Raw genomic sequence first — 12,621 nt, forward strand, 5'->3', positions numbered from 1 at the left:
CTATCAGATCTTCTGGACTGGATGGCGGCAAGTAGATCCTACGATACGTCAGGCAGTTACTGTAAAACACAAGGTGTAAGGATACCTCACCTTCATGTCCAAAGAAGTCAAAATCACCATCCCCAATTCCTGATCATCACTGTCCCAGCTCCACCAGAGCACCCCAATACCAAGCAAGGCCCCGACTCCTTCGGGGCTGCACAGTGGCCAGCACTGCTGCTTCACAGCGCCAGGGAGCCGGGTTGGATCCCGGCCTCGGGTGACCGTGTGGAGTTTGCACATTCTCCACGTCTTTTTTTTTTTTAGTTTTTATAAAATAAATTTAGATTATTCAATTCTTTCTTTCCAATTAAGGGCAATTTAGCGTGGCCAATCCAGCTACCCAGCACATCTTTGGGTTGTGGGGGAGAGAGACCCACACAAACATGGGGAGAATGTGCAAAGTCCACACGGACAGTGACCCTAGGCCGGGATTGAACCCAGATCCTCAGCGCCGTGAAGCAGCAGTGCTAACCACTGCACCACCCCATTCTCCACATGTTTGCGTGGATTTCCGCAGGTGCTCAAGTTTTCCTCCACAGTCCAAAGATGTGCAGGTTAGGTGTGGTTACGGGGATCGGGCAGGGTAGTGGGCCCAGGTTAGGTGTGGTTACGGGGATCTGGCAGGGTAGTGGGCCCAGGTGAGGTGTGGTTACGGGGATCGGGCAGGGTAGTGGGCCCAGGTTAGGTGTGGTTACGGGGATCGGGCAGGGTAGTGGGCCAGGTTAGATGTGGTTACGGGGACCGGGCAGGGTAGTGGGCCCAGGTTAGGTGTGGTTACGGGGATCGGGCAGGGTAGTGGGCCCAGGTTAGGTGTGGTTACGGGGATCGGGCAGGGTAGTGTGCCCAGGTTAGGTGTGGTTACGTGGATAGAGCAGGGTCGTGGGCCCAGGTTAGGTGTGGTTACGGGGATAGGGTAGTGGGCCCAGGTTAGGTGTGGTTACGGGGATCGGGCAGGGTAGTGGGCCAGGTTAGATGTGGTTACGGGGATAGGGTAGTGGGCCCAGGTTAGGTGTGGTTACGGGGATCGGGCAGGGTAGTGGGCCAGGTTAGATGTGGTTACGGGGATCGGGCAGGGTAGTGGGCCCAGGTTAGGTGTGGTTACGGGGATAGGGTAGTGGGCCCAGGTTAGGTGTGGTTACGGGGATCGGGCAGGGTAGTGGGCCCAGGTTAGGTGTGGTTACGTGGATAGAGCAGGGTCGTGGGCCCAGGTTAGGTGTGGTTACGGGGATAGGGTAGTGGGCCCAGGTTAGGTGTGGTTACGTGGATAGAGCAGGGTCGTGGGCCCAGGTTAGGTGTGGTTACAGGGATAGGGTAGTGGGCCCAGGTTAGGTGTGGTTACGGGGATCGGGCAGGGTAGTGGGCCAGGTTAGATGTGGTTACGGGGATCGGGCAGGGTAGTGGGCCCAGGTTAGGTGTGGTTACGGGGATCGGGCAGGGTAGTGGGCCCAGGTTAGATGTGGTTACGGGGATCGGGCAGGGTAGTGGGCCCAGGTTAGGTGTGGTTACGGGGATAGGGTAGTGGGCCCAGGTTAGGTGTGGTTACGGGGATCGGGCAAGGTAGTGGGCCCAGGTTAGGTGTGGTTACGTGGATAGAGCAGGGTCGTGGGCCCAGGTTAGGTGTGGTTACGGGGATAGGGTAGTGGGCCCAGGCTACGTGTGGTTACGGGGATCGGGCAGGGTCGTGGGTCCAGGTAGGAGCTCTGAGGGTTGGTGCAGACTCAATGGGCCAAATGGCTCTTCCTGCACTGTAAGGATTCTATGATTACACACTCTACCTTACTCAGCATGGATGCCCTGACCACTAGCTAACTAGTCCCTTAACAGTCGGGAAAAGCTTTGTCAAAGTCATTCGATTTAAAGCCAGTGGACCAGAGTATGCCATTGATAACAAGCATTCCCAATGGGGATTACCACGTGGCAGCTCCTCAACCCCCCCCCCCCCCCCCCCCGCCCCTGAACACATTGGAACAAAAGCCCTTCCTGTGCCCCCAGCACCCTGGACACCACCACCCTCGGCACAGGCTCTTCCCCAGGCAAACGGAGTCCCAATTACTGAAGGGTACAAAAGTTGGTTTGACAGTCAACTCACTCGTACTGACTGGTATAGATGAATTTCATGAGGATTAGCTCCTGCATGTGCTCGTGGAAAATATCCTCCAGAGTTCGCCCCCATTCCTCCGCCAGCCATGTCCGGAATTCCTGTTGTCCAAACACAATTTAACCAAAGAAATTCAGTACTGCGAAGGAACCCACTGTTACCACGGCCACAAACCACCGCACCCACCTCGAGTGCCTTTCCAGAGCTCAGTGAACACAGCAGCTGCTCCTGGTCACTGGCTGCAAATCCGGCAACACCACCTCTGGGAACGAAGAGCAGCTGAAACAATTTGCCTCAGTAAAGATACAAACACTGAAAACTGCAAATAGAAAGAGCAAATACTGGAACGACCCACCAACCCTAGCAACAGGGGAAGAGAAAGAACAAGTTGATAATGTTGGTGACAGCCAGGAATGTGGGATTCTAAATGAAAGCATCGAGTATTGCTGAAAATAAAGAGACACGCTGTCAAAGTTTTTTCATCTTGCACCCATTAGGACAGAGGCAAGAATGCCAAATTTCAAAGGGAGCAACAATTAAAATGCATCAGAAAAATGTGCTGATTGGTCGAGGCATTGCCATGGAGAATGTACCACGGAACTATTAGCACCCATGTTTTTGTTTAATTCAAAAAAGGTGCAATGCCTGGACATATTCCGTTTGCCTGCAAAAAAGTCTCTACTTATATATATGTAGCTTTCACATGTGCCACACTGCAAACCCAGAACAGGAACATAGAAAATAGGAGACCATTCGTCCCTTCAAGCTTGCTCCATAATTCAGTATCATTGCTGATCCTCTCTCAACACCATACTCCCATTCTCTCCCCATATCCTTGGATTTGTTTAATGGATTGGATTGAATTTGTTTATTGTCACGTGTACCGAGGTACAGTGAAAAGTATTTTTCTGCGAGCAGCTCAACAGATCATTAAGTACATGAGAAGAAAAGGGAATAAAAGAAAATACATAATAGGGCAACACAACATATACAATGTAACTACATAAGCACTGGCATCGGATGAAGCATACAGGGTGTAGCGTTAATGAAATCAGTCCATAAGAGGGTCATTTAGGAGTCTGGTGACAATGGGGAAGAAGCTGTTTTTGAGTCTGTTCGTGCGTGTTCTCAGACTTCTGTATCTCCTGCCCGATGGAAGAAGTTGGAAGAGTGAGTAAGCCGGGTGGGAGGGATCTTTGATTATACTGCCCGCTTTCCCCAGGCAGCGGGAAGTGTAGATGGAGTCAATGGATGGGAGGCAGGTTTGTGTGATGGACTGGGCGGTGTTCACGACTCTCTGAAGTTTCTTGCGGTCCTGGGACGAGCAGTTGCCATACCAGGCTGTGATGCAGCCTGATAGGATGCTTTCTATGGTGCATCTGTAAAAGTTGGTAAGAGTCAATGTGGACATGCCAAATTTCCTTAGTTTCCTGAGGAAGTATAGGCGCTGTTGTGCTTTCTTGGTGGTAGCGTCGATGTGGGTGGACCAGGACAGATTTTGGGAGATGTGCACCCCTAGGAATTTGAAACTTCTAACCATCTCCACCTCGGCCCCGTTTATGCTGACAGGGGTGTGTACAGTACTTTGCTTCCTGAAGTCAATTACCAGCTCTTTAGTTTTGCTGGCATTGAGGGAGAGATTGTTGTCGCTACACCACTCCACTAGGTTCTCTATCTCCCTCCTGTATTCGGACTCATCGTTATTCGAGATCCGGCCCACTATGGTCGTATCGTCAGCAAACTTGTAGATGGAGTTGGAACCAAGTTTTGACACGCAGTCGTGTGTGTACAGAGAGTAGAGTAGGGGGCTAAGTACGCAGCCTTGCGGGGCGCCGGTCTTGAGGACTATTGTGGAGGAGGTGTTGTTGTTCATTCTTACTGATTGTGGTCTGTTGGTCAGAAAATCGAGGATCCAGTTGCAGAGTGGGGAGCCAAGTCCTAGGTTTTGGAGCTTTGATATGAGCTTGGCTGGGATTATGGTGTTGAAGGCGGAGCTGTAGTCAATAAATAGGAGTCTAATGTAGGAGTCCTCGTTTTCGAGATGCTCTAGGGATGAGTGTAGGGCCAGGGAAATGGTGTCTGATGTGGACCGGTTGCAGCGGTATGCGAATTGCAGTGGATCAAGGCGATCTGGGAGTATGGAGGTGATGCGCTTCATGATCAACCTCTCGAAGCACTTCATTACGACTGAAGTCAGGGCCACTGGTCGGTAGTCATTGAGGCACGTAGCCTGGTTCTTCTTGGGTACCGGTATGATGGTGGTCTTCTTGAAGCAGGTGGGGACCTCGGAGTGGAGTAGGGACAGGTTAAAGATGTCCGTGAATACCTCTGCCAGCTGGTCCGCGCAGGCTCTGAGTGCACGACCAGGGATCCCGTCCGGGCCCGTCGCCTTCCGAGGGTTCACTTTCAGGAAGGCCAATCTGACTTCGGAAGCTGTGATGGTGGGTATGGGTGAATTATGGGCTGCTGGGGCACTCGCCAGCAGATTATTGGTTACCTGCTCGAACCGAGCATAGAATGCATTGAGTTCATCGGGGAGGGGTGCGCTGCTGCCAGAGATACTGTTCGGCTTCACTTTGTAGCCCGTTATGTTGTTTAGTCCTTGCCACAACCGCTGAGAGTCTGTCTGTGACTCTAGCTTGGTTTGATATTCTCTCTTGGCATTCCGGATGGCTTTGCGGAGGTCGTACCTGGATTTCTTGTATAGGTCAGGGTCGTCTGCCTTGAACGCCTCAGATCTGTCCTTCAGTAGGGAGTCAATCTCGCCATTGAGCCATGGTTTGCAGTTGGGGAACGTACGTACTGCTTTCTTTGGCACGCAGTCGTCCACACATTTGCTGATGAAGTCTGTGACGGTGGTGGCATACTCATTTAAGTTGGTCGCTGAGTTCTTAAATATGGACCTTAAATATTGACACTTTTAGAAATTTCCTTAAACATATTCAGTGACTTGGCCTCCACAACCGTCTGTGGTAGAGAGTTCTCAGGTTCCCCACCCTCTGTGAAGAGATTTCTCCTCACCTCTATCCTAAATGGCCCACCCCATATCCTGAGACCTTCGTTATATACCACTCCCCCCCCCCCTCCCCCCCTCCCCCCCCCCCTCCCCCCCCCCCTCCCCCTCCCCCTCCCCTCCCTCCCTCCCCCCCCCCTCCCCCCCCCCCCCCCCCCCCAAGCCAGAGGAACCAACATCTCTACATCCAATCTGTCCAGCCCCAGAGAATACAGGCCCAGTTGACCCAGTCTCTCCTCATACGATAATCCTACCATCCCAGGAATCAGTCTGGTGAACCTTCGCTGCACTCCCTCTATGGCAAGTATATTGTTTCTTCAGTAAGGAGACCAAAACTTTACACAATACTCCAGTATCTCACCAAGGCCCTGTACAGCTGCAGTAAGATATCGCTGCTCCTGTACTTAAATTCTCGCAAGGAAGGCGGACATACCGTTTGTCTTCCGAACTGCTTGATGTACTTGCATTCTTGCATTAATGACAATCTTAAATTGTTCATTGGTGTAGCTCTGAGCACATTTGGGATTGCTCAGCAAGTGCCGCCCAATCATGGAATCACAAAAGCACTTTTTAAATGACCAGGAATGGTAGAAAGATTCACCAGTTACTCAGTGCTAATATTTAGCAATGGACTAATAAGTTTGGGTAACTATGATAGACCTCTTAGCTAAATAACTGTGGTAGGAAAAATAATGGAATTATGAAATCAAAGAAAAACAGAAAAATATCCAGAAAATAAAGATACAATAAAGTATAGCTACGTGGCTATGTTACTGGACCAGTAATCCAGAGATCCAGACAAATGCTCCAGAATCACAAGCTCATACCCACCATGTTAGATGGAATACTTTAAATTGTATTAAAATCAAAATCATAGAATCGCTATAGTGCTGGGGGTCAATGAGTCTGCACTGACCCTCTGAAAGAGCACCCTACCTAGGCCCACTCCCCTACCCTATCCCTCTAACCTGCACATGCCTGGACACTGAGGGGTAATTTAGCATGGCAATCCACCTAACCTGCACGTGCATGACAGATGCAGTATAATGTGGATGGATGTGAGGTTATCCGCTTCAGTAGCAAAAACAGGAAGGCAGATTATTATTTGAATGGGTGTAAATTGAGAGAAGTAAATACTGAGCGAGACCTTGGTGTCCTCGTGCATCAGTCGCTGAAAGTAAGCGAGCAGGTACAGCGGGCAGTAAAGACAAATGATACGTTGGCCTTTATAGCGAGAGGATTTGGGTATAGGAATAGAGATTTTTTTTGTAATAAACATTTTATTGAGGTATTTTCGGTATAGTAACAACAACAAAATAAATAATATACATGAAACCATAAACATAGTGCAAAAGCCATTTACCTCTCGTACAGGTCCCACCCTTACTGACCCCCGACTCTAATCTAAACTACCCCCCCCCCCCCGGTCTTCTGACGATTAATTTCCCGCAAAGAAGTCGACGAACGATTGCCACCTCCGGGTGAACCCTAACAGTGACCCTCTCAAGGCGAACTTGATTTTCTCCAAACAGAGAAAGCTAGCCATGTCCGATAGCCAGGTCTCCGACTTCGGGAGCTTTGAGTCCCTCCAAGCTAATAGTATCCATCCGGAATCCGGGCTACCAGGGAGGCAAAGGCCAGAACGTCGGCCTCTTTCTCCTCCTGGATTCCCAGATCATCCGACACCCCGAAAATCGCCACCTCTGGATTCAGCGCCACCCTTGTTTTTAACACCGTGGACATGACATCTGCAAACCCCTGCCAGAATCCCCTAAGCTTCGGACATGCCCAGAACATGCGGACATGGTTCGCCGGTCCTCCCGCACATTTTGCACACCTGTCCTCCACCCCAAAGAATCTGCTCATCCCGGCTACTGTCATGTGAGCCCGGTGAGCAACTTTAAATTGTATCAGGCTGAGCCTGGCACATGTTGCAGACGTGTTGACTCTACTCGACACGTCTGCCGATAGACCAGCCTCTATCTCACTTTCCAGCTCCTCCTCCCACTTGTGCTTCAGCTCCTCGGTCTGCGTCTCCTCCGACCCCATAAGCTCCTTATAAACGTCCGAGACGCTCCCTTCTCCTACCCACCCTCTGGAAACTACCCTGTCCTGAATCCCCCTTAGCGGTAGGAGCGGGAAGGTTGACACCTGTTTACGAAGGAAGTCCTGCACCTGCAAATACCTGAATTTGTTTCCCCTCGCCAACCCAAACTTCTCCTCCAGCGCCCTCATACTCGGAAAGCTCCCCTCTATGAACATATCCCCCATCCTCTCAATCCCCGCTCTCCGCCATAACTGGAACCCCCCCTTCCATACTCCTCGGGGCAAACCGGTGATTATCACAGATTGGGGCCCAGACCGATGCTCCCACTGCTCCTACACGTTGCTGGGCCGCCACCACCACTGGACTGGTGGAGTACCGTGCCGGTAGGAAGGGCAGAGGCGCAGTTACCAACACCCCCAAACTGGTGCCCTTACATGAAGCCGCCTCCATGCGCACCCATGCCGACCCCTCCCCCACTTCCTGATCATGGCTATATTAGCCGCTCAGTAATAGTTGCCAACATTTGGCAGCGCCAGCCCGCCCTCTCCCCGACTCCGCTCAAGCATTACCTTCCTTACTCGCGGGGTCTTGCCCGCCCAGACGAAGCCAGTGATCACTCTGTTAACCCGCTTAAAAAAGGACCGCGGAATAAAAATGGGGACACACTGAAACACAAATAGGAATCTCGGGAGGACCGTCATCTTCACTGTTTGCACCCTCCCAGCCAGAGACAACTGAAGCGCGTCCCATCTCCGAAAATAGTGCTTCATTTGGTCCACCAGCCGGGCCAGATTCCATTGATGCAGCCGGTCCCATTTCTGCACCACTTGGATGCCTAGGTACCTAAAGCTTCCCTTTACTAACGTAAACGGCAGCTCTCTCAGTCGCCTCTCCTGTGAATAGAGATGTTTTACTGCAGTTGCATAAGGAATTGGTGAGGCCACACCTGAAGTATTGTATCCAGTTTTGATATCCTTATCTGAGGAAGTATGTTCTTGCTATGGAGGGAGTGCAGTGAAGGTTTACCAGACTGAATACTGGGCTAGCGGGACTGTCATTTGAGGAGAGACTAAATCGGTTAGGATTATATTCATTGGAGTTTAGAAGAGCGAGAGTGGATCTCACAGAAACGTACAAACTTCTACCAGGATTAGACAGGAACTTATAAAAGTCTAACAGGATTCGACAGGGTAGATTCAGGAAGAATGTTTCCAATGGTGGTGGAGTCCAGAACATGGGGTCATAGTTTGAGGATAAGGGGTAAACCTTTTAGGACTGAGGTGAGGAGAAATCTCTTCACCCAGAGAGCGGCGAATCTGTGGAATTCGCTCCCACAGAAAGTAGTTGAGGCCAGAACGTGTAATTTCAAAAAGGAATTAGATATAGCTCTTGGGGCTAAAGGAAGGCGGGATCAGGGTATTGAGTTGGATGATCAGCTGTGATCATAATGAATGGTGGAGCAGGCTCGAAGGGCCGAATGGCCTCCCCCTGCTCCTATTTTATATGTTTATGTCATCATAGATTATCATAGAATTTACAGTGCAGAAGGAGGCCATTCGGCCCATCGAGTCTGCACCGGCTCTTGGAAAGAGCACCCTACCCAAGGTCAACACCGCCACCCTATCCCCATAACCCAGTAACCCCACCCAACACTAAGGGCAATTTTGGACACTAAGGGCAATTTATCATGGCCAATCCACCTAACCTGCACATCTTTGGACTGTCTTTGTCTTTGAACTTTGGGAGAAAACCCACACAGACAGGGAGAAAGTGCAAACTCCACACAGCCACCCAAGGCCAGAATTGAACCTTGATCCCTGGCGCTGTGAGGCAGCAGTGCTAACCACTGTGCCACCTTTTAAAAAAATATTTCAATTAAAATTGAAACCTATCTCAGTAATGGTGACCATGAAACCATCATATTGTCACAAAAACATACTCGGTTCATTAACGTCCATCAGGGAAGGATTCAAATTCAGACCCAAAGCAATGAGGTTGCCTTTTTACTGCCTTCTCAAACCACTCATGGTATCAAACGTAATAATAAAAACAGGAAAGACTAACCAGCAACGACCTCGGAATCGGTGCGACAAAGACCCTGTAACGTCCTCCTCAATAATAAATGGGGACATGCACCAATATAGGAGAGCTGTCTAATAGAGGAGTCTGACATCACTAATCACGGAACCATTCACAGCTTTGACTCAGTATTCCAGACTCCTCCATCATTCGGATATGTCCTGTCCCACCAGTAGAACTGACCCACCAAAGGTAATGGCACAGTGGAAGTCAGGAGGCAATAAGTCTGGGACTCCACAAAGTTTCATTGCATTAGATCAATTGTGCGCAAGGAAACCACCTGCCAATTAGCAGCTTCCACCCTCCCACATCTCAATATTCTTCCAGTTTGAGCACCAACTGCAAGAGGCACCAATTCCAGTGAATCCAGGGCAGACGGTTTCTGATCGGTGGGATTCCCACCCGAACACTGAAGAATTCAGCAGAAGAGCTGTGCCTTGGAACTGACACTCCATCGGAGGGTTAATTAGGAGGCAAGACTCCACCCCTCTCTCAGCACAATGGTTTTTATTCAATACTTCCACAAGTCGTGAGCATCGCAGACAAGGCCAGCATTTGTTGACCGTCCCCAATTGTCTTCTTGAACCGATGCAGTCCATGTGGTATAGGTGTGGTTAGAGAGGGAGGTGCAAGATTTTGCCCAGCTATAGTGAAAAAACGGCAATATATTTCCAAGTCAGGATGCTGAGCGACTTTGAGGGGAACTTCCAGGTGGTGGTGTTCCTGAATACCTGCTGCTCTTGTCCATCTAGGAGTTAGCACTTGTGGGTTTGACAGGTGCTGCTTAAGGAGCCTTGACGAGTAATCATTGAACGACAGAGCAGAAATACTCCTCACTTGCCTGGATGAGTGCAGCTCCAACAAAGCAGCTCGAAACCATCCAAGTTAAAGCAGCCCCGCTTGACTGGCTCTCCTCCCATGAACATTCACTCCTTTCACCACCTTCTCAGGGCAATTAGGAATGGGCAATAAATGATGCCTGACCACTATTGCTTACATTGTATGGAGACTTGACAGGGTGATGAGGAAAGGATTTTTGGATTTTGGATTTATTTGTTTATTGTCACGTGTACCAAGGTACAGAGAAAAGTATTTTTCTGCGAGCAACTCAATGGATCATTAAGTACATGAAAAAGAACGACTGTAAGTTAAGTAAAAAGTGGATTTGTTAGGAAGAGCTCGCAGAGAGGTTAGAACTAGGGGGGGGTCACTGTTTAAAAATAAAGGGGTCACTCATTTAAAATGGAGGCACAATTGCTTCTTTCAGACGGTCAACTCTTTGGAACTCTTGCTGAAAAGGGGTTAGAAGCAGATACTTGACTATTTTTTGGGTGAGGTGGATGAATTCTTGGTAAGCGAGGGAGTGATAGTTATTGGGGGTAGGCAGGATGCAGATTGGAGGTGACTATCAGATCAGCCATGATCTTATTAAACGGCAGAGCAGGTTTGAGGGGGCAAATAGTTCCTTGTTCGTATGTTACGAACCAAAGGCGATAACAAAAAACCTTTTTCTACAAAGCCTGTGTTTTGGGTCAGGAACGCACCATCTGTGACAGATCAATTTAATTGAAGCCTTCAACGTGGAATTGGATAACTAGCTGATGAGGAAAACATTACAGTGCCACGGGGTAGGTGCAGTGGTGTGGGACTAGAAAAACATTACAGGGCCATGGGGAAGGTGCAGTGGTATGGGACGAGCCAAGTTGTCTTTGCAGTGAGCTGACACACACGATGGGCCAAATGGCCTCCTTCTGTGATGTAGCCATGCTTTAGTTCTATGATAAATACTGGCCTTCTCAATGATATCCTCAACCCACAAATAAATAAAAGAATGGCACTGTGGTTCTGTGGGTGACACTCTTACCTCCCAGACAAAGGGTTCAAAAGCACTGCAGAATCTGGAGGTAAATCTCAGCCAGCGTTCCAGTTCAGTTCTGAGGGCGTGCTGCATTGTTGAAAGAGCCATCCTTCAAAGCAAAGCCGCAGCTGATCTCAAGTCAATGTAGAAGTTTCTACGGCACCATTTAAAAAATGTGTGAGATGAATGTACACATTTCCGATTTATTGTATTTTATGTATTTGGTGCAGAAAGGGTTAGTCACCTAGGTTAGTGTGGGTGTGAGGGACTGCTGAAGTAGTGTCTTGTAAAAAATCCTGATTTGCAAGGCAGTCAGGCTTTGTGGCTACAGGAGGTGGGGGCATTGTAAAGGTTTGGGCTTACGGAGGGCTCCCTGCAGAGTAGTTAATCAGAGACATTGTGTTCACTTTAGTGAGGTGATGTAGTTAATGAGAGGAGCCAGGGGTTGAAACAATCAGGTGTTGAGGTTTTCAGTGTTAGTTTTTGAATAGTAAAGGAATAAAAGGTTACGGTGAGTGGGCGGGTAAGTGGAGCTGAGTCCACAAAAAGATCAGCCATGATCTCATTGAATGGCGGTGTAGGTTCTAGGGGCCAGATGGCCGACACCTGCTCCTAGTTCTTATGTTTTTGGCTGGAAGGTGAGCTGAGAAGGTTCTGAAGAAATACAGCCAGAGATTCTGCATTATTCTGTCATGGTGTCAGGTCTTTTTCTTCAAAGCAGTCTCAAAAGATCTCTCTTTCTCAGTGGAGTATTCAAAACATCTCTGTACAGTAAGTATTGCTGAGTTCTAACTGTATTTAAAAGTGGATTGGGATCTGAGATGGTTCTGTTGTTTTAGTGGGAATAAAGATAGCAGTTAAGGGTTATTGTGTCACTGTATTGATTAGCATTGTTTAAGGGGTAATTGTAAACTATTTCCTTGTGTGATGTTAAAGATTTCAATACTGTGTTGGTATAAAGTTTCCTTTCATAATCTTTATTATTGTCACAAGTCGGCTCACATTAACACTGCAATGAAGTTACTGTGAAAATCCCCCAGTCGCCACATTCCGGCGCCTGTTCAGGTACACAGAGGGAGAATTCAGAATGTCCAATTCACCTAACAGCACGTCTTTCAGGACTTGTGGGAAGAAACCGGAGCACCCGGAGTAAACCCATGCAGACACAGGGAGAACGAGCAGACCCTATCCCTATTTTGGGTGAAATCGCTCCTGGAGCGAGGATTCCTTTCCTCACAGTCTTACAAAATTTAAATAAAATATTGCCTTTTCTGCCCAGTACCCGAGCCATTGTTGATGTCTGGTCCGGGTTCGTAATAGGAGCAGGAGCGTTTTCTCTGGTGCCATTAACAATATTCATCCCTCAAACAATATCACAAAAAGCAGATAATCTGGTCAGTATCACTTGTTTTTTTTTGAGAGTTTCCTGTATCACAACAGCATCTATACTTTAACAAGCACTTCATAGGCTGTGAAGCACTTTG

At 48.8% G+C, this 12,621-nt stretch overlaps 1 protein-coding gene across 1 annotated transcript in view; it reads right to left on the reverse strand.

Annotated features, from left to right (window-relative positions):
• tango6 (transport and golgi organization 6 homolog (Drosophila)) overlaps nt 1-12,621 on the reverse strand; it is a 301,792-nt gene that overhangs the window by 237,698 nt on the left and 51,473 nt on the right. Inside the window, exons 7-8 of the mRNA XM_072466775.1 lie at nt 2,132-2,241; nt 1-59 (exon numbers count right to left, since the gene is read on the reverse strand). Coding sequence (XP_072322876.1) covers nt 1-59; nt 2,132-2,241 — 169 coding nt within the window. The remainder of the gene's footprint in view (nt 60-2,131; nt 2,242-12,621) is intronic.

The sequence above is a fragment of the Scyliorhinus torazame genome, chromosome 10 (assembly GCF_047496885.1).
Source record: "Scyliorhinus torazame isolate Kashiwa2021f chromosome 10, sScyTor2.1, whole genome shotgun sequence".
NCBI lineage: Eukaryota > Metazoa > Chordata > Chondrichthyes > Carcharhiniformes > Scyliorhinidae > Scyliorhinus > Scyliorhinus torazame.